At 42.1% G+C, this 21,904-nt stretch overlaps 1 protein-coding gene across 1 annotated transcript in view; it reads right to left on the bottom strand.

Moving 5' to 3' along the window:
• The window catches only part of MYOF (myoferlin), a 153,647-nt gene that overhangs the window by 40,388 nt on the left and 91,355 nt on the right, over window positions 1-21,904 (bottom strand). The window contains exons 19-26 of the mRNA XM_036735055.1: window positions 20,395-20,511; window positions 16,004-16,181; window positions 14,722-14,846; window positions 11,486-11,592; window positions 7,750-7,942; window positions 4,859-5,014; window positions 4,132-4,263; window positions 1,422-1,585 (exon numbers count right to left, since the gene is read on the bottom strand). Of these exons, the coding sequence (XP_036590950.1) occupies window positions 1,422-1,585; window positions 4,132-4,263; window positions 4,859-5,014; window positions 7,750-7,942; window positions 11,486-11,592; window positions 14,722-14,846; window positions 16,004-16,181; window positions 20,395-20,511 (1,172 nt within the window). The remainder of the gene's footprint in view (window positions 1-1,421; window positions 1,586-4,131; window positions 4,264-4,858; window positions 5,015-7,749; window positions 7,943-11,485; window positions 11,593-14,721; window positions 14,847-16,003; window positions 16,182-20,394; window positions 20,512-21,904) is intronic.

The following is a 21,904-nucleotide window of genomic DNA, read 5'->3' as shown; positions in this document are numbered from 1 at the left end:
CATTGTCCTAGTGGAAGACTTTTCTTTTTTTAAAAATTTATTTAATATATTTAGTTTTCAGCATTGATTTTCACAAAAGTTTGAATTACAAATTTTTCCCCCCACTCCAAGATGGAGTATATTCTGGTTGCCCCGTTCCCCAGTCAGCCCTTGCATCTGTCACCCCACTCATCTCTCATCCCCCTTTCCCTTCTTCTCTTGTAGGGCAAGATAAATTTCTATGCCCCATTTCCTGTGTATCATATTTCCTAGTTGCATGCAAAAACTTTTTTTTGTTGTTGTTGTTTTTGAACGTCTGTTTTTAAAACTTTGAGTTCCAAATTCTCTCCCCTCTTCCCTCCCCACCCACCCTCCCTAAGAAGGCAAGCAATTCAACATAGGCCACATGCATAACATTATGTAAAACCCTTCCACAAAACTCATGTTGTGAAAGATTAACTATGTTTTGCTCCTTCCTACCCTTGACCTTGTCCCTTTTTGAAAGTGCTTGTTTTTGATTACCTTCTCCTCCCGTCTGCCCTCCCTTCTGTCGTCCCCCCTTTTTTATCTTCTTCCTCCTTCTTTCCTGTGGGGTAAGATACCCAATTGAGTGTGTATGGTATTCCCTCCTCTGGTCAAATCCAATGAGAGCAAGATTCCCTCATTCCCCCTCACCTGCCCCCTCTTCCCTTCCTACAGAACCACTTTTTCTTGCCACTTTTATGTGAGATAATTTACCCCATTCTATCTCTCACTTTCTCCCTCTCTCAATATATTCCTCTCTTATGAAGGAAGACTTTTCTATCTGATTTTTAAGAATGAGTCAGACATATGCAAATAAGTCCTGAAAGTCATCACAAGACTTAGAATAACTCTTTTTTCATGATTTTCTTTAATGTACTCTAACAAAATACTAGTGTTTTGCATTAGAGAGAGTGTTGCATTTGCATCCTCCTTTTTGGCATCAATATGGAGGTTGTCCCATTATATGTGGCCTTTTGAGGGTTCTATAACTGTGTTCATGAGGTTAAGAGTGGGAATTGGGGAAAACCAACCCAGAGTGAGGGCACTGTCACCCAGAGACACTGGCCTAGATCCCAAGGCTGCATTGTTTTGTAGCAACAGAGGAAGTATTCTAGATAAAGCCTTAGTTATTTGGCTCAAAACATTTAACTGTTTTTGGTGTACACAGATGGTAGAAGGAGGGTATCTGTGTAGGAATCCCCATTTTTAGTCAGTTACAGTGGGAAAATTTTTCCCTCAAGATTATTTGTTTGTTCATCCTAGTAGAGAGAATTATCAGCTCCTGTTAGCATGGATGACATTTTTTCCTTTTTCTGTAAAGTTCTACAAAATTAACCAGTACTCAGTGTGCACTCAGCATCATGTGTTGGTTGGAGATGAGAAATCAATACATTCACTTCTAGGAATAGAAAACTCACCTTCTTTCAGGATCAACCATCCACTCGCCTTCCCATTCCCAGCCTTTGGGGGGCAAAAAGAACTCTTTCTTGAGCTTTATTTTCCCTGTGACATCTGAAAATTTATGTCGACCCACAAGTCCAGAAGTGCCCCATTTTCCAAACATCAATGCTTGATTTTCATACTGTTTTGAAATATAAAGAGAACATCATCAGAGGCAAAAATAAGGCCAGTCTAGGGGTTTTAAAGTCCTTCTGGGGTAGGATATCTTTCTTCATTTAACTGGAGTCTTCCCTAAAGACCCTGTTTCAAGGTAGGTGCAGAAAAGATATCTTCCCAGACCCAGAAACAAAGAATGGGCTTTAATTTCCTTCTAATTCATAGAACCTTTGAACTATGTACCCTGAGAGGCAGAAGGGCCTTTAGAGGTGATAGAGGTTAACCTCAATTCCTGGGGCTCCCTCTTATGACATCCTCTTCAGGTTTATGTTCAGAGCAGGTGAACACGTTGAAATTCTGATCCTAAACTAAAAAGTTTAGAAACCCGCTGACACCATCCCAACTGAGTGTAGTCTTGGGTAGAGACTGGAGATAGGATATGAGCACAGTGCTAATTCTAGCCTCAGGTCTAAAACACTGGATGCAGTATTAAAAGGAGTGAGATATTATAATTGAATAACTCCTTTGTCCTTAATGATTTATTTTCTTTATAAAAGGTATCCCTAGATATTGATGCCAGTCGGACCTATGGGCAAAAAGGACTAGGAAACAGAATATTAATGCTTGCCTCAATTTCACCATTAACAAGCTGAGAGAATTTTGACTTTAATCTCTCTGGGTCTCAGTTTACGCATCTCTAAAATGGGAACAGCAGTTTATTCCTGCCTACTCCTATTCACAAAATTCCTGCCTCTTCACCTATTCTTTTTATCCACTATTCTGTCCCTAACTTTACCCATCTTAACATAGATCATCAACACTTCATCAATGAGTATACAGCTTAATCACTAAACGAGAGACAAACTCTAAGAACATGGGACATGGCTGGGCCTTGCTTCTGTCTACTACATCTACAATTACATCATCTAGAAGAGTAGGGCAGGGGAAACTGAAACCCACTTTTCCAATGCCCATCGGCCAGGTAAGGTCTGCCAACCCTGACTGCATTAGAATGTTATTGGAGATGTAGAGGATAACAATACTTCTATGAGGCCTTTATGTCATGGGGCCCTTTCAGTTTTGAAGACTCTTATTTATAAAATTTTAACAGCACCTTAGGATTTACAAAGGGCTTTCTATACATTATTTCAGTTGAGCCTCACAATGTGACATACACACACACACACACACACACATACACACACACATATATTTTACAGGCTCAAGAAGGTTAAGTGATTTGCCCATGGTCAGACAGCTTGTAAGTACTGGAGGCAAGACTCAAACTCAGGTCTTCCAGATTCTGATTTTGTTTCCCTTGTACCTAACTGTCTCTCATCTTTTGTATGATCTCTGTATGATCCTCACAACCATCCTGCTAAGGAGGCAAGTACGGCTATCTCCATGCTCCGTGTGCAAAGCATGCAGAGGTACTGATTGGTCTGTCTAGCAACTAATTCAAGAAGAGACACGTGTGAATGGGTCACTTCAAACCCTCTGTGACCTCTAAGTAGAGCATTGGTGGATCACCAATATAACAAGGAGCTAAGAATGGAGACACGTGAACGGGTCATTTCAAGCCCTGTGTGATCTCTAAATAGACCACCGGTGGATCACTAATATAAAACATAGCTTCCTAAGAATGGAGACATGTGAATGGCTCACTTCAAGCCCTGTGTGATCTCTAAATAGACCACCAGTGGATCACCAATATAAAACGTAGCTTCCTAATCAGGGAGGAGGGCCTGTCCTCAGAATGGATAAGGTGCCCGATGCCTCCTCTAACCAAAAAGATAACTTGTTACTAACCCTATTCATTCATTAAAACACACTGAAACATGTAGATGTGTGACAGAATGCATAAGGTAAATAGCTTAAGGGCTAAGTTGTGGGCAGTGACATTAAAACATGAGCCTTAACACGGGGAGAGGCATTTTACAGCTAACTAATCAGTATACACACACATATATTCTGCCTTTCAAATATATCCAAGCTAGGTTTTTGAGGACTGCATACCTCACAAAATCTCTCTTAATGGGTTGCTTTGTTTATTCTGACTATTATATGTCAGCAGTAACTTAATATTTTTGATCCAACCCCTTTCAAAGAGTGTTGACACTCTGGCACTGAAAGCCCTGCCTCCCAAAGTAAGCCAAGTCTGATCCCCCAAAAGTCTTCAAAAGTGTGTCTCTAATATCTGAGCTCCTTGGAGCTGTGGGCTCTCAGATCCTCTGAGGTCTGAGGCCTTTGCTGTTTTTGTGAATCATTACTGAATAAATGAAATATCATCAGAGTTTTGGGAAACTTTTAGGTCACATGAAGGCCGGGTGGAAAGCAACAATCCAGACAGATATCTGAGCTCTCCGAGGACCCTGCCATGTGATACACTCAATGCTGTCATTTTAAGTTACAAAGTCAGTGAAATTGATGAAGAGTTTAAGCTCCCTGCCTCCCTCCCCCCAATGGATGCTTGAAAACGGCACAGGCCAGTTCTTGCCAGGGATGCTTATTGAGGGGCCTTTTGAGTTTCCAACAGCAAGAAGTAAAACAGATTACACTAGAGAAATCTACCATTTCTGCAAAGACAGTGAACGCTCCTTCTGCAAAGCTGTTAAACTTCTTTTCAACAGCACTTAATCCAAGCCAAATGTTAACACGCAGTTCTGCTGGAATCTTCACGCCATTGCTCTTGTCCTGCGGGTACTGGAATGCAAAAGGTAAATAGGTTATGGGCTAAGTCGTGGGCAGTGACATTAAAACAAGAGCCTTAACACAAGGAGAGGCATTTTACTGCTACACAGATCAGGATAACACTTCTTTTTTTGAAGCTAAATTTCTAATTGACTAGACCACACACAGTAAAATAACAACAGAAAAATGTCCTTCTCTCTTCCCCCAAATCAGACAATGACAGGAGTTAAGGAATCCAGTAAAAATAGAGTATTTCCTCTAAACAATATCCTGTGATTCACCCCCTGGAATTACCAGAAACAAACAAAAGAAGTGGTACCTTCCTTCTCTATTTTTCTTATTCTGAAACTAATCCGTTAATGAAATTGTTCTGACTCACCACTAAGAATAATACTTCCTATTCTGTCTTAAGGAAAATTGCAGGAGAAAAATAAACCTGGTTCAGTAAGCTTGAGATAAACACACAGCAGGTTTCCTACTTTCTTCTGGGCAATCAGGACATGGTATTTTCAAAAGAATTCGTTTGAGAGATATCTGCAGTTGTTAGTCTGGGAAACAGGTTTTACATTTAAACATTTTAAATTTCATGAGGGATGAAGCTCTATACCTTCAAAAAGATGGTCTGGGTCTTCCCGCAGTATTTGCCAGAAGCTTCTTCACTGGTGGTGGAATATAAAACCTGATGTGCAGGAATTCTAGCGTAGGCCAATCTTTTCTCTCCCCGGATCATCCATATGATAATATCAGGCATACTGTTTTGTGGCTGGTCATTTTGGTGAGTAGAAAAAAAAGAAAACAAGAACAAGATTACATATTTTGCTGAATAAAAAAATATCATAGGATCGTAGAGACGGAAAAGACCCTAGATCACAGGTGCCAAACATGGAGCTGACTTGGAATCCCAGGGAATATCATCACATAGGTACTACATGGAAGAGCTAGAAGGGATTTGAACCCAAGTCCAGTGCTCTTTGCATTAAGGCATACTGTTAGTCATTGGAACTAGTAGCTTTTGCTGCAATTATATTTCTTATGGATCTGGTGCCATTTTGTACCGCTAGGTTTAGGTCAGTCTGCTTCAGCATCCTCCTTGACTGTTTTTAGCCTAGCTACTCTGGAACAGACTAAGGCCTTGCAAGACCCTCCTGTCCCACTTCCCCTTGGCCAGGTTTAAGCATGGACCTCGTTTGGCCCAAGGACTTAGAAACAGGCTTACACAGAGCTAAAATCCTATCTACCATAGGAAACCTTTCTTAATTTTAGTATGTTTCCTCTGCTGATTATCTCCAATTTATCCTGTATATAGGTTGTAGTTATTTGTATGTTGTCTTCCCATTAGACTGTGAGTACCTTGAGAGCAGGGACTGTCTTGTGCCTTTCTTTGTAAGCCTACTTTATCCCAGAGGCAATAGAAGCCACAGAGCATCTTAAGCCAGGAAGTGGTGTGGTCAGAAATTTCTTTGTCCATTTTTAGGACCTGTCTGGCACGCTGACCTCGAAATTAATCAGTTTCTTTGACTCCAGTGACCCTTGTAGTGCCAGCCCAGTCAAATGTGGAGGACCTCCTTGTAACTTGCTTTACCTACAAAATCTCCAGCTTGAATCCTCAGTTCCCCTGCTTCCTCATACCTACTGAACCTGATCCTTACTCTTATTGTGACCCAACCTGTCCAAGTCTATCATTCAGTCCTTATCCCCTCTCCTTCCTCCAGCCTTAGCTTCCTTCTGGCTTCACTGGCCTCCCTACACAATGAGTGAATAGTGAGAGGAAAACAAAATCTCCTTATTTGAGAACAGTAAGGGCCCTCAAAGGCCATGTAGTCCAGTTTGCCATCATAATTTCTTGCCTAGATTACTGCAGTAGCCTCCAGAATGGCCTCTCAGCCTTCAATTTCCTCACTCAACATACCTACCAAAGATTTCCTTGAGACCAAATCAAACCATGTGATTCCCCTATGCAATGAACTCCAATGGTTCCCTATTGACTCTAGGACAAAAATCTAAATTGCAATGTCTAGCTTTTAAAGCCCTTCACAATTTGGTATCCACCTCTTGCAAGGCTCATTGGGTATCAATTCCCCTCTTATGCTCTGGATTCCAGCCAATCTGGTCTTCTCTCCCTTCATCACATATGGCAGTCCATCTCTTTCCCTGCTCTATGCCTTTGTACCTGCCATCCCCCATGCCTAGAATGTACTCCTACTCCTTACTCACCCTCACCCTTTAGCATGCCTATCTCCCTTCAAAGCCCAGCTCAATTGGTACCTCCTACATGAGGCCTTTCCTGATTCACACACTCACACACACACACACACACACACACACACACACACACACACAGAGGCCTCCTGACCCAAATCACCTTGTATTTACTCTCTGTGTGCACTTTATATCTGCCTATTTTTTGTTTTTGGCAGAAATGATCCTTAAGTATTTGTATATACTTACATGCATATGTGGGATTTTCAACCATAAAATGTAAACTCATTAAGGTCAAGGACTATTTCATTCTTCATATTTGTATTCTCAGTGCCTAGTACCTGGCTCACATTAAGCAGTTAATAAATATTTATAGATTAAATCTGTTAGAAAGCTTTTATTTACCTGGAGGGAAAACCTGACTCAGCATCGTTCTTTGTTTTGTCTGTTAGAGCCAAATAGAATAAATTTAATTTCTCTTCCACACGATGACCCTCTATGTCCTCACTAAGTCTATTCCTCTCTGGGCTAAACATTCCAGTTATTTCAAGCAGTCTTCATACAACAGGATGTCAAGGCTTTTCACCAGCCTGGCCTCCAGTTATCCTTCCCTCACTAACACTCTGGACCCAGGGGGGTCTCCAGTCTTTTCCTCCAGTTTAATCTGAGAAGATAGAATCATTTTTCTCCTTTCCTGTTTTTCATTCCTCTTCCCTGTTGGCCTGAATTTCTTTATTTCTGTGGTTATATAAATCTTCCCACCAAACAATTCACTGGCAGCCAATATTAAAATTCTAGACTGGAATGTTACCTCATGTAGTTAGGTGAGCATTGGCTAATGAATCTGTGGAGCCACCAGTGACCACCCCTGCAGAAAAGTTCATTGTCAGGTCAGCCCCAACACTGTTGGTCCTAACTAGTGACTAAGCCTGGAGATATACAGAATAGGCCCAGAGGTCTGACCCAACCAAGAGATGACCACAGGGTCTAGTTTGGTCCAGAACCATGGAGACCCATCCCTAGAGCTAATCAGAAGAATATAATACTTCCAGTGTGGCTTCCTAACTAGCCCATGGAGAGAGGGCCAGACTAGACCATGCCTACATCCCAAGAATTGTTCTCCAACCAAGCTGACCTTTAAAGGATCTGGGACAAGACACTACTTGTTCCACTGTTCCCATGTTAGTCTTCAGTAAAACGTTAGCTTGTGGTAACTCTTCACAGACGTTACATGGCCAACATCTTTGCATAGAAGCACCCATTCTCCCAGATCGACTTGACCTATTTTAAAGTTCTAACCTCTTCACTAAGTTGCATTAGTTTATCGAACCAATCTTCAATCTCCATCAAAGTGGACTTTACATCTGTGGCTTCAGACTTCATTCTTGCTGCTGCTTCCTGGATCTGGACAAGGGATCTGAGACGCAGCTTTTGGATCTGAGTGTCTAGAATGGTGACGTTGGATTTTCCTTCTAATGGAGGCAATGGCATGCTAAAAACAAAAACATAAAGAAAGAGCAATGATCTTTCAATAATAATCTTTCAGCACGTAGTCACTTGAAATCTGAAAATTTGAAAACATTAGAGAAAAAACCTGGTCTTCCCCAAGCCTGTATCACAGTATCACAAATGTCTTAAGTCAGGCCACAAAGATTGCCTGAGTTTTGCCATCTATATGGTGGCTACAAAATATTCTGAAATTATACAGGGCTTCATTGTTGTTCAGTCATGTCCGACTCTTTGTGACCCCATTTGGAGTTTACTCAGCAAAGATACTTGAATGCTTTGCCATTTCCTTCTCCAGCTCATTTTACAGATGAAGAAACTGAGGCAAACAGGGTCACACAGCTAGTAAGTGTCAAGTGTCTGGTCTAAGGACCACTTTGAACTCAGGTCCTCCTGACTCTAGGCTGGGCACTCTGTCCACTGTCCCACCTCACTGCCACAGGGCTTCATACAAACACTTTAAATTAGGCAGGCACTTTTCAGTTGTGTTTTGGTTGTGTCCCACTCTTCAGGATCCCACTTGGGATTTTCTTGGCAAAGATTCTGGAGTAGTTTGGCATTTCCTTCTTCGGACCATTTTACAGATGAGGAAACTGAGGCAAACCGGGTTAAGCAACTTGTTCAGGCTCACACATCTAGTAAGCACCTGAAGTCAGATTTGAACTCAGGTCCTCCTGACCCCAGGGCAGGCATGTTATCCACTGTGCCACCTAGCTGCTCCCTCTAAATCACAGAGGGTAGAAAGTTGAGCGAGTCTGGCAGCATACAGCTCTGACGTCAGGGACAGTCTCAGACCTCTGAGTGTGGGATACAGGGTGTTGGTCCTAATCTAACTCATCCTACTTGTCTAGTGGTCTGTGGAGAAGTCTGAAAAGATGAAGGGCAGCAGGGGATGGTTGTGAGTGCCTTTTCTGGCTTCCTAGAATTCAAGAATGCCCAAGCCAGAAGAAGGAACCAAGCCTTTAAAGATATGGGAACTGAAGCCAGAATGATTAAGTGAAGTGAGAGCTTGGTTGCACAGCTAGGTAGTAGTATAGACAGAATTTGACCCTGGGTTCATAGGCTCATAGCATCATTAAACCTTGCGGTTGGAAGGGGCCTTAGACATCCATCATCTTGCCTACCCTCTCCAGTGCCCTTTCCATCACATCACCCCGGCTGGTAAATGGGCATTGTTATCAGTCCCCAGTACTCCCTAAGCTCCTCATCCCTAGCAGAAGAGCAATAATTAACAAGATTTGCACTTGGAGAAAGTGGGGTTGGGGTTCATCTGGAAAGGGAAGGAAGCACACCTTGTAGCACCTAGAAGTTTCTATATTGCTGAAGATGAGGGCAGGGAGGCAGGGCTGCCGGTGGACATGGCAGGCTGTGAGACCAGCAGGGGAAGAGCTGAGCATGGGAGGAAGGATGCAATTAGACAAGGCTGGCGGTGAGGTAGGTGGGGGAGGAAGCACCCTCAGGAAGGTACTATTAGCATAGTCAAAATTCCTTGCAAAACCCCCTTAGTTACTGGAAGTTCTACTTGTAGAATTTTGCCCAGACTGCTAAACAGAGATATTTTTTTTAAAGTATGTATGTCCTTACAAGTAGGTGGAGCAGAGGGTAGAGTGCCAGGCCTGGAGTCAGGAGGACCTGAGTTCAAATTAGGCCTCAGACCTGACACTTGACATTTAGTAGTTGTGTGACCCTGGACAAGTCACTTAACCCCAATCTCCTCATCCCCCCCCCCCAAAAAAAAAGTATGTATATCCTTAAGAGCAGCTAGGTGGTACAGTGGATAGAGTACCAGGTCTGGAGTCAGGAAGATTCATCTTTCTGAGTTTAAATCCAGTCCAGCCGTGTAGCCTGGGCAAATCACTTAAACCTGTTTATTTCAGTTTCGTCACCTATAAAAAGAACTGAAGAAGGAAATGGCAAACCACTCCAGTATTTCTGCCAAGAAAACCCTCAAAAGTGGGGTTACAGAGATTTGGGCATGATGGAAAATGACTGAACATGTCCTTAAACCGAGGATTTCTTATTACATAAGTTTTAAATGTTGCAATCACATGCTGGGATGTAGTGAAGCTGTATGACACATTTTGTTTATCAAATACAATGCCTGATCTCGCCCTCCAACACAGATCCTGTTCTGTCCTATTGCCCAGCACGTAGGCAAAGACAGATTAATAAAATCTGGAGTAGTAGGTCCTAGGCAGTTACCTGTGCCACACAGAGGTAAAATAACTTACCTAGTGTCACATGGCTGGTATGTGCCCGAGGCAGGATTTGAACCCAGTTCTTTCTGACTCTGTTCACTACATCATGTTATTTTTTTTTAACAAAGCCTACAATCCCCAGCAATTTTAAAGGGAGCTCAATTATAAAATATACACGTCTGATATCATCTGAATGATTTTTGCCCAAAGTTTTGAAGGTTTCAATCAAAGAAATGAGCATTTAAAATGAAAGTGGGCACGTGACCTCCACCCCCACTCCCACCCCCACCCCAATGTTTCAAACAGTAACTAGAACTCAACAAGGAATTAAATTAAAATTCCCTTCATTGCTCAAACTGACTTGTCATTACTAGTTACACCACCAGGGGGCACAAAGATACAGAGAAATTCCTGGGCATTTCAACAGCCTTCAGGAAAAATAAAATCTAGCTAGTTCTGGTTGTTTGGCATAATAATCCTTTCTGGAATTCCAGTATCCCACTAGTTTGGTAGAGAATCCTTAGCCTGGATCTGGAACAAGCTCCTTTTAAATGTCAGACTCCTCAAAGATCTCAGAAGTCTCTTCAGTCATAACCTAGGATTGGCCCAGTCATCAAGTGGCAACTGAACTTGGTAATGGATTTAGAAGTCACGAGGCATTTAATAAAACTGCAAATTAAACAGCTTTGGTTTTAGATTGTTTGCAAATTTAGGAATGCTGTTCCATTAAAGAAAAAGGGAGGGGGATATCTCCCTCCCCTTACTCCCCACATCCATGACAGCACATCCATTTTGCTTTAAATCTGTCCAGAGTGGTCAGTGTGGGTTTGTGGAAGGAACGGGGCAGAGAGAGGCCTCATCTTTCTCTCTGCCCCTGCTACTGGCACACAAGAGTGAAGCTCTTCTCACACCCAGCTATGGAAGTGGGTAGGCTGGGTTGGGCAGATTGAGTAAAGCAGATTGAACTGGGCATGCTGGGTGGGGCTGACCATAGCTTCCTTAGGCTACTTAGCACAAAGGCAGAATCTGGAGATTTCCTATATTTGTGCAATTGCCACCACTCCCTTCCCAGAGGAGGCTTTTTAGAACCTTTGATATTATTATTATGATTTTAAAGACAACAATTCTGGAGGCTCTGAGCGTATCAAGGGGAAGTCAGGAAACCTGGGCTTGAAATCCAGACTCTACTAGCTATGAGTAGGCAAGTTGTTTTAATATCTTTGGGCCTCAGCTTCCTTATCTGTAAAAGAGGGAAGGGCTATGTGATCTGTGACTATGACAAAGTACTTACCACCGGCCCAGGTAGGAAATCTAGAAGAAGATGAGTTTACCTTGTGTCTTCTATAAGGTCATCAATCAGCTTCAGCCACATTTCAGCCAAACGGTTCCCAGGAATTTTGGCTTGTATTCCTGATTTTAAATTCTCCATGTTCAAGTGCTAAAATACATGGGGGGGGGGGGGGTGGAGGAGAATAAGGAAAATTGGTTAGAAAAGGGTCTTATGTTTGTCTTCCAAGACCTCTTCAATCATTCCCAATTCTTCCCCTTACTCACCTCCCTTCAAGTTACTTATAATCAAGAAATGGAAAAATATTTAACATACAAAGGTCAGGTGGATGTGCATTTAGAACACACACACACACACACATTGGTTACTGCTAATTTCTTTCTTTAAAAGGATATTGTAGTGGTGGGGGAGAGTTGTCTCAGCAGTGAAATAATGGATGAAATAGAAGCTCCTGGAGGGCAGGGACAGTTTCATTCTTGTCTTTGTAACTCCAACACCTGGCACTGTGCCTTCCTCATAGGAGGTTGGGATATAACAGGTACTTAACAAATGTTGATTTATTGGTTTTGATGGTTTGAAATGCCCTCTTAACCATGAGGAACTTTCTGTTTCCACCTAATACTAAATTCTAAAAATTGTTGTTTTTATATCTTAAAAGCAATTCCTGCAGAGCTGACTGATTTTGTAGGCTTAGCCTTGAAACTCCAATCCAAGAGTGCTACCCTCTGTCTCCTGGCTTATCATAGACCTTGGTTAGTTGTGGTTGGGCTATAGGTGGGGCATTTTTCCCATCCCACAGTCCTAGAACATTAGGTATCCTCAGGTATTAAACAACAGCAGCCACTGCCCTCTATTCACAGGAAATGTCTTGAGGCCTTTTTTTTTTTTAATTCCCATCAGGGCCAGAACTTGGCCTGCCACCAGTCCTGGATCAGGGGCCTCCCCGCTGGTTTTTCTGTCCCTTGATGATTCACACTGACTTTCACTGCCTGAATAAGGCTTGTCTACATGGGTGAAGTGAGGGAGAACAAGAGCTATCGTGCAGAATCACCAAAACAAGAAAATGACAAAAAATGATAAGGGAAGTCATCCCACGATCTGAGTCACCTAAAGGGTGCAGACACAGCCCATGCCCCACTTACTAAAAGCTAGATAATGATCAGCCTGGCTCCTTGCCCTTGTGCCACTTCAGCTGGTTCCTTTTAATGCCACGGTCAGGCTTAGCCCCACCCAGGCTCTGGGATCCACCCAGCCCAGTCAGGGAGAATAAAAAAGGTCCATAGATGCCTAGCTTGGGGCCACAACTCTAACCAATTCAGCTTTTGCTTTCTTCCTTGGTGATAAAGCTCTCCCCATCCCCTCACTTCACAAGCTGTGTGACTTTGGGTAAACTGCTTAACCTCTCCAGGTCTCAGCTTACTCATGTGTAAAAATAGGGGAGAAAGGATGGGCTGGGCAATGGGTTCTGTAGCTGGAACTACAGGAACGAGGTCCTTATCATATTTCCTGTACGTAATCACCTGCCCTGGATTCTTGCTGTATACTGCAGGCCCTCCTGGATGGGGACTCTACCTTGCCATCATGCAACCTTGCAAAGGACACCCAAAGTCCAGGCACTGCAGCTGGGTTCCTGAAGCCCACTGGTAAAGGACCCAGACACTGTATGCCTACCTAGACTTCCCAGTCTGTACCCCAACCCACCTACTGGGATACCCCACTACTAGCTCTGATCATCTGCCTAAAATGCTCACCTCCATTTCTCAGAATCACTAGAAGATCAGCTAAAAAGCCACTTCCTACCTGAGGCCTTTCCTGATTCCTCCCATAATTATTTGTATTTATTTCATATATATATTTTATGTATACTTATATATGCATGTGTGCTCTCTCACTCCAATAGAATATAAGCTTCTTGAGGGCAGGGACCGTTCCATTTCTGTCTTTATATCCCCAGGAACAAGCACAGTGCCATTTTCCAACCCACCAATCCAAGCTTCCTCTTTGTATCCACTGCCATGGAGGCAGAAGGCTCTCAAGCCAGAGGACTCAGGTCCAAATCCTCCTTCCCCTCATGCATATGACCTTGGGCAATTCATTTGCCCTCCATGTGCCTTAGTTTCCTCATCTGTAAAATGATAGCATTGGACTAGATGGCCTCTGAGACCCCTTCTAGCTCTGGATCTATGATTCTGTGTCTTACAGAAACACCTGATCTGTCCTGATGGATCTATCTAGTATCTAGGTCCATCTGGCCTACTGAGCCCTGGTGCTGCTAAGCTGGGCCTTAGGAAAGATTATCCCTGATCTTCAAATGGTCTAAGACTTCACTTCCTTCAGTGACATTAGATTGCAGTCCTTCCTCACCTTAGTGGGTGCTCCCCATCAGCCTCTGTGATCTAAAACATGGATCCTTTGAGCACTTGGCTAGTATGGACCTCTGAGGACAGATATCAGCTCATGGCCAGACCCATATCCAAAGCCATTCCAGTGTGGAAGGATTTGTCAAAGCTTATGCTTCTCTGGATTGGTCCTGGTGGACTAGGGTCACTTCCATTCCAATACAGGGTATCAGAATAGGTCGTTAGTGAATGGCCAGTCTAAGAAGGGGATAAAACCACTAAGACCAGAACAAGTTCATCGCCAGAATTTCATCTCATAGAAGTGGTCTTAGTGTTTTTGGCTTGTGCAGAAGGGTCTGGAAGTGCAATCCTCCCCATCCCAGCCTAAAACAACTTCCTCTACCACCCCACCCCCATCCATAGCATTAATTGAGCATGAAAAATGGAATAATAGTATCTCTACCAAAGGAAATCCCAACCTCCTATGAGGAAGGCACTACAAAGGGAAGGAAAATCAGAATCCAACTTTTGTTCATTGGAATTTTTCTCTTTGGTATGAACCTTCACTGCCCTAGCATCAAAACACCCACCCTATGCTTTAACGTTCTATTTCAATCTTCCTGGAACTCATTACAGGCACCCCTACCCAATTCCCAGTGCCTTCTCATCTCAAGTCACCTTGCATTTACTCTGTATATATCTATTAATGTATATATTGTTTACTCCATTCAAATATAAGCTCCTCAAGGGCAGGGTCTGCTTTTGCTTTTTGACTGGGTCCCTAGTGCTGGGCACATAGTAAATACTTAATAAATGACTGTGGACTGATTGATTCTTCTCTTCCTTTTTGCTTAGGATATCATCTTTGCTAAACCTCTAGGAGAAAGTTGAGGGTAGAAAGAGGGACAGGAGTGACAACAGGAGATTTGGAATGACTTACCAGCCGTTCTGCCATGACTAGAAGAGTGTTCACTGCATCCAGTCTGTGACTAATGTCTTCCCAATAAGAAGTCAGAGTCACCACCGGCTTTGTCTGGGACCACGGCAAATAATAATAGAAATTCCCTAGTATAGAAATTCATAGATCAGCATTTACATTTAATACTTGAAATGTTACTTGTTTATGAAATAATCTTTCAGATGAGGCCCCTAACTGATTAACCAGAATGCTCAAAAAATGGAGCATTCTGGTTCATTTAATATTCTATTTACCTGGGGGTTAGCCAGAAATCCTTTTTGCTTCAACCCTTGTCGAAAATTGTATAATAATATCTTTGTCCATTTTCCCTGCCTTATCAAGTGTAGTAAGAGGCAGCATGGTGTCATGGCTTGGAATAGCCTTGGATAGCTTTGGAATCTGGAAGATCTGAGTTCAAGACCAGCTTTTGACTTATACTACCTGTGGGATCATTGGGTGAGTTGCTTAACTTCAGAGTCATTTCTCTAGGATTAAGAATAATAGACATATTTTCCAAAATAACAGCTCCAAATAAAAAAATAGAAATTTCCACTTCTGACTCTTTTTCTCTGGTTGAGAAACCTCAATAATACATAGTACATCTCTAGGTTTCAGGTTTGTTTTGTTTTTACTTCTTATTCTGGTCTTTTACAGAAGGCCTTTCCATAAGCACAGTAAGTCACGAACTGGGCTAAAGTAGATTCTAAATTTTCAGAAATGTAATGCCTGTGCCATGGGCTCCATTCTTCCTCCCCATTCTCTGCATGGGGATGAGACAGAGAAGAAATTCATAGCTTGGCAGGTCACCCTGTCCCTCTTTATGTGCTCTTTATGTGGCCTGCCCAGCCTGAGAAAGGAGTATATGACAGGGTAGAGGCACGGGGATAGGTTTGGGGCATAATCTGACTCAGAGATTTTATCCCATTGACCTTTCACTCCTCAATGTTCAGCTCAGAATATTAAGTACCTAATAAAAATGCAGGAAGGGGTGTGCAGCTCCTATTTATTGTGCCTTGCCCTATGGTTATATTCTTTTTAGGCTATCTTCCCCCAAAAAATACTAAAAGGAAAGTGAAAACTCTCATTCATTCATTCACTCAACATTTTTCTATCTAAAGACTACTCTGTCAAAGGCCTTGTGGAGAATCTGAAGATGGGTAAGACACACTCTCTCCCCATAAGTAGTTAACCAGCTAATGGTGCATGCATTGCCCAGGTGGGAGGGAAGGAATCAAAGTCATCCAGTGCTAAAGATCTTTCTTACCATCAAACACAGCCCGACTGTATTGAGTTGTTGATGCCAAAGGCTTGCAGGTGGCATCAAACTTATTACCATAGTTGCCAATGCTTACTTCAAACTGAACGGGCTCTCCGATGTCTTGCAGCATGGTCGCTGAATGAAATACTGCAGACAGGCTATACTTTCGCCTGCGCTGATACTTCTGTGGGTTACAACAGGAGAAAAAAAAATTGAAGAATCTTTTCTCTTGCAAGTTAATTTCTAATTGATTAAACAATTATAGATTTAAAACTGGAAGAGATCTCCAAGGCCATCTAGCCCAACTCCCTCAGCATAGGATAGTGGAAAGAGTCCTGAACTTGAAGAAGTGGGACCTGAGTTTGAATCCTGGCTCTGGTGCTGATGATCTGTGTCACTTTGTCCACATCATTTAGACTTGCTATGTCTCATTTTGCCCAACTCTAAAATGAAGAGATTGAACCACATGACTTCTAAGGTCTTTTCCAACTCTAAATTGATAATACTAAGATCATCTTGTCAAACTGCTCATTTTATAGGTGAAAAAAACTGAAGCCCAAAGGCAATTAAGTGATTTACCTAAGGATGACAGCCAATAGCACAGCCAATATTTGAAGCCTGATCTCCTGGCTCCAAGACAAGATTTATTTCCCCTTATACCATGATGCCTCTCTTGTCATTAGAATGCAAGTTCCTGGAGAGGAGGAATTGTTTCATTCTTTGTCTTTTTATTCTCAACACTCACCACATTGCCTGGCACATAGTAGGCACTTAAATGCTTATTGATTGATTATACTGACAATGGTGATCCCATTTAGTAGCTTTTGACATCACTGAATCACTAGTGTGCCTAACAACCCTCTCCACACTATGCACATATGAAGACTGTCCTTTGGGGGTTGATTGCAATAGTAATTTGAAGGCAAATGGCCATGTTGTCTCTTGGATTCACATTTCTGTCCCATGCCTGTGCTCAGGAAAAGCCCCGCCATCTTTGTTGCCTGCATGTCCGGACTAATTGGTCCTCCTACCAGTTTCTTGCAGCTCCCACCACTGTAATCTATAGCTACACGGGTCTTTTTGAAGTCATGCTTCACTGCCTACTTTTATTGGTGCTGGCTCACTTCCAAATACCGTCTAGTAGCTGTTGGAAACCCTGCCCGATATAACTCGTCCTGTACATACAGCCACTGTCCAAGCTCCTACTTTTGTGCCAGTAGACTGGCTTTGGGCACTGGGTAGTCCTTGCCGGCCAATATAAAATATAACAACAACAAAAACAACAGTCATTATTTATATAGTACTTTAAGGTTTGCAAAATGCTTTACGTATGATATCTCATTTCATACAGTAGATAAGATAAAGTACATGAGTGAAATGGTTTGAAAAAATCTCAATCCAGACCTTTTGAAAGAGATGCTACCATGACTTTGTAGACCATCAATCAGTCTGGGTGAGATTTTTTTGGGAAGTGTGTTGGATTTGGAGTCAGAGCATGGGTTCAAATTCTGACTTTGCCACTAACTACTTAGGTGACCTTGGACAAGTCCTTTACTCTCCCCAGGCCTTAATTTCCTCCTCATCTGTGAAATGAGGTGCTTGGACTAGATGAGCTCTAAGGGTCTTCCCTGCTCTAAACCCATGATTCTATCTATTCACTTCCATCCAGTTTCTTTGTTGGTCTGTGTGTCATTGTTCAGCCTAAGTCACAGAACCCATTGACAGCGTTCCACTGTGGAATGCAGTCAGAACAATTTGACCCCAAGTAGGAATTTCCTGACTGATTTCCCTTGGGCTTTCCCCAATTCATAGCACTTCAATGACTCTTCAAAGTGATTCATGATCATGCCCACCTGCTCAGCTATGGGTGTGCCTCAAGAGCACGTCTCCCTTGCAGCCAGGACCAGACTACTGTCTCAAGGACTTGTGACGGTCTTTCGTGCCTTATGAATTAAAGGGAGAGTAACCACAGTAAAATTTCACTGTTGGTAAAGGCAGTTTTCTGGTTAGCTGAGGTTTTATCCAGAATAACCTCTGTTTGTCAACTCTTACTGGAAATCATGCAGCGTTTTAGTACAATGCTAAGTTTTGATAAGAAGCATAGCTGACTATTTTTTCATGTTTTTCTTTTGCTCTGTGCTGTCTTTCACAACATGACTAATATGGAAATGTTTTTCATGATACACATGTATAACCTATGTCAAAGTTGCTTACCATCTCGGGGAGGGGAAGGGAGTGAAGGAGGGAGAAAATTTGGAACAGAATTTTTTTAATGAATGTTAAAAATTATCTTTACATATAATTGGAAAAATATTATTTAAAACAAAAAAAGAAGCACAACTGAATAAATGCTTCTTTGACCTTTCAGAACCTTCAGGAAATAGACAGCAGATCTTAAAAGTAGTGTCATATATGTAACCCATCCACACCTGTGACTTTGGTATGACCTTTATCTTTGTCCTTCCATAACATCACCACAGGTGGACCACCCAACATGTTGGAGGTCTTCCCTTCATTTTCTTTCCTTCTTTTTTATTTTTTTGAATGGGGGGTCAAGGCAAGGCAATTGGGGTTAAGCGGCTTGCCCAAGGTCACACACATAGTAAGTGTCATCATTTTCTTGACATTATGAGGATCCAAATGGAGAATAAGAGCTGTCCATCAGTAACCTCTCATTGGTGGCACATGGTAGGCCCATCTTTTTTTTCCAGTCCCACATTTTTTGATGACAGACATCCTTTACAACACATCTTCTGTGCAATTCCTCATTTGTAATGTGTTGCAGCCCACTTGTACCTCCAAAGAGTGGGCTGAACTTAAGTTTCCATTGGATGTTTAATCTCATTTAGCCTTTTCTGCCTATATTACTTAAGTGCCTTTATTACTCATGTTCTAAAAATGTCATAGATGAAGTCTGGCTTAAGTAATCCTGGCAGTTATCCTGACTTTCATATCCTTCATATAAAATGAAGAAGCTTAGTAGAGTGGAAAGAATTAAGCCCCAAACCCATACCACTTACTGTGTGACCTTGGAGGAGTCACACAGAGAAATTATAGAATCTGAGAGTGGGAAGAGAACTCAGGGGCCATTTACAACAATTCATATGAAAGGAATATCCATTGTAACAAAACTGACAAGTGGTCATCAAACCTCCATTTGAAAACTTCAAAGGGGGAGGAACCCAAAACCTTCAATGCAGTTCATTCCATATTGGAACATCTCTAATTGCTGAGAAATGTTTCCTCGCAAAGAGCCTAAATTTGTTTATTTTTGTTTTTTTATTTTTACTCATTGCTCCCGGTTCTGCCCACTGGGGCCAAACAGAATGAGTTCAATCCCTCTTTTATATGACAAGTTCTCAGATACTTAAAGTCAGATAGCCCCACTGAGTCTTTTCTTTTCCAGATTGTACATGCCTAGTTTCCTCAACTGGTTCTCATATATCATGAATTCAAGACCTTTCACTCTCCTGGTAGCCCTCCTCTGAACTCTCTTAGGCTCATCAATGTTGTTTCTAAATGATGATGCCCAGTACTCCAGAAGGTGTCCAATCAGGGCCCCTCACCTCAGACCTCCTACCATTAACAGCTACTCTTTGAGTTCAGCAACCTATCTAAATCTATCTAGTTATATTACCATTTAGTCCATCATTTCTTTATCTTCTCTAAAAGAATGAGACTAGTCTGGCATGACCTGTTCTCGATGAAACCATGCTGATTCTTTCACTTCATCTCTCAGTTTCTGACCTGATCATTTTAGACTATCAGTTTCTACAAGTGGAAAATGGTAATGATCATACACTCCTCCAAGGAGGACCTGTTCTGAAGTCTCATTACAGGCCCAGGATTCTTGAAGGATAAGCTACCCACCAAAGAGATTCAAGTCCAGATGCAACTAGACTGGATGCGTGTCCATCATCCAAAGACCAGCCTAGCTAACTTGGGGGGCGGTGCTCATTACTAGTTGATTGGCTAACAGGTGATACTTTTTTTCAGCCATAGCAACTTATAAACACTATCTACTACAGTAAGGAGAGAATACTCAAACAGATGAAGTCATGGATCCTTAGAGTGTTGAAATGACACCTTTTCCTTACTATGATATTGGATAAGTCACTTAAGTTCTCTAAGCCTCATTTCCCTTAGCTAGAAAATGAGGATAATGACATTAAATGATCTATCTCAAAAGACGATTGACAACCAAATTTATGATCTATGTAAAGCACCTTCTAAGCATAAAACTGACCTTTTGATTTCCCAGTCAACCCTCAGATGCATTTCCTGATCTAAAATGGACCAAGAAAAAAAATACAACCTGAGTACAAGCAATCCTCTAACTTGTATAAACATTAAGAACATTTGAATTGATTAACATGATATGTGAGCTCAGAAGTTACCTCAACAACCAACAAGTCATCACTGGGTATGGTTTCAACTTTTTTGTCAGGGGGTGTTTTCTCAAGTAAAGTACACAGTTCAACCAGGATCCGACCTCTGTAAGCAACTCCTTCACCCTGGAAGGCAATGATACATGTTACTAATGATTATTAATGCGAATACAGGCATGCCTTACACCTCTACTATATGAAGAGGTCTTGGGTTTTCTTTTTTTTGGCCAAGGCTTCAGATCCCAAACCCAACAGACAAGGAACAATGGTGGAAACTTGAACAGCCAGATAATCTAGCTTATCCCTAGGTTAAAATTTAAAGACAGTCTAGAAGGTTCTTGGGGCATTCTAGAAATTGTTGTTTCCAGTAATTTGGGTAAGCTACCAGTAAGTGGATGATTATGCTCCATGGTCTAAACAACTAAACTTTCTAGAGGAGGAAATAGATGTAAGTAGGCATGGATTACTGACAAAATAAGAATACAGCATGTTTTCCTACTTAATTAAATATAAGTTTTTAAATAGAACAGTGTATTAGAACAACTGAACATAGACCACTGAGATTATTTGAATTCAAGGATCTGGAGAATGGACAACTACATACACACACACACACACACACACACACACACACACACACATGGACCCTATTTAATCTGTATCTCCAGGCCTACCACAGACTATATTAGATCCAGAACTAATTTCCCAGGGTATATTTAGACAAGGAAAGACTTGGAGTTGTCCCCTGCCTGAATTTACCTCTCTATTTCTGTGAGTTTATCAGCCTTTGGGAATGATGTTTGGAGTACCATCTAACAGGACATTCATTCTGTAGAATTAAGTCCTGTGTCGGTACGCAAAATGGCCTTTGTTTTCTTTGAGTAACTCAGTTTATCTCATTGAGCCTTGCTGGGTGCTGGGTCCCTGCTAGGGCTAACTCCAGGGAGGGCCTAGTTTACATGTCTGGGACAGCAGAGGCTTTTAGACCATGTGGGTTTAGGTCTGCCTCTTTGTGACGATTCATGGGGCTGGCTAAGGGGAGGTGTTAACTCCAGAGCCATGCCCTATTGGGTATTAACCTAGTCTACGTGGATGTGAACCTCCCAGGGTCCTAGGGGGAGGGGCCAACTCAAGAACCAATCAGCTCTGGTCATTCAGGCGGTGCTTGATGATGTCAAAAACTCTATAAGAGGGGAGAAGACAGCTTGAAGATCCCTTTTCAGTTGGAGTGGCAGCGGTGGCGAGTGTGACTCTGGGCCAGCCCGTGCTCCGAGCTTTCGGGATGAACCTAGATGATGGTAACTATGAATTGTATTGGGTCTGTCTGTTGATATTTGTAATTTGTTTGTATTTTGTTCTGAAGTTCGGGGTGCTGGATTTTTCCCCCGAACTAAATGAATGTTCTAAAGTTCAGGGTGCTGGCTGTTTTTTCCCCTGAACTAACTGAATGCTGTCTGTATGCTCCCCTGAACTAACTGAATGTAGTCTGTATGCTAGATTAAAGTAAGCTTGTCAACTC

Source organism: Trichosurus vulpecula, chromosome 8 (genome assembly GCF_011100635.1).
Source record: "Trichosurus vulpecula isolate mTriVul1 chromosome 8, mTriVul1.pri, whole genome shotgun sequence".
Classification (NCBI taxonomy): Eukaryota; Metazoa; Chordata; class Mammalia; order Diprotodontia; family Phalangeridae; genus Trichosurus; species Trichosurus vulpecula.
This window is presented reverse-complemented; position numbering and strand designations above follow the sequence as displayed.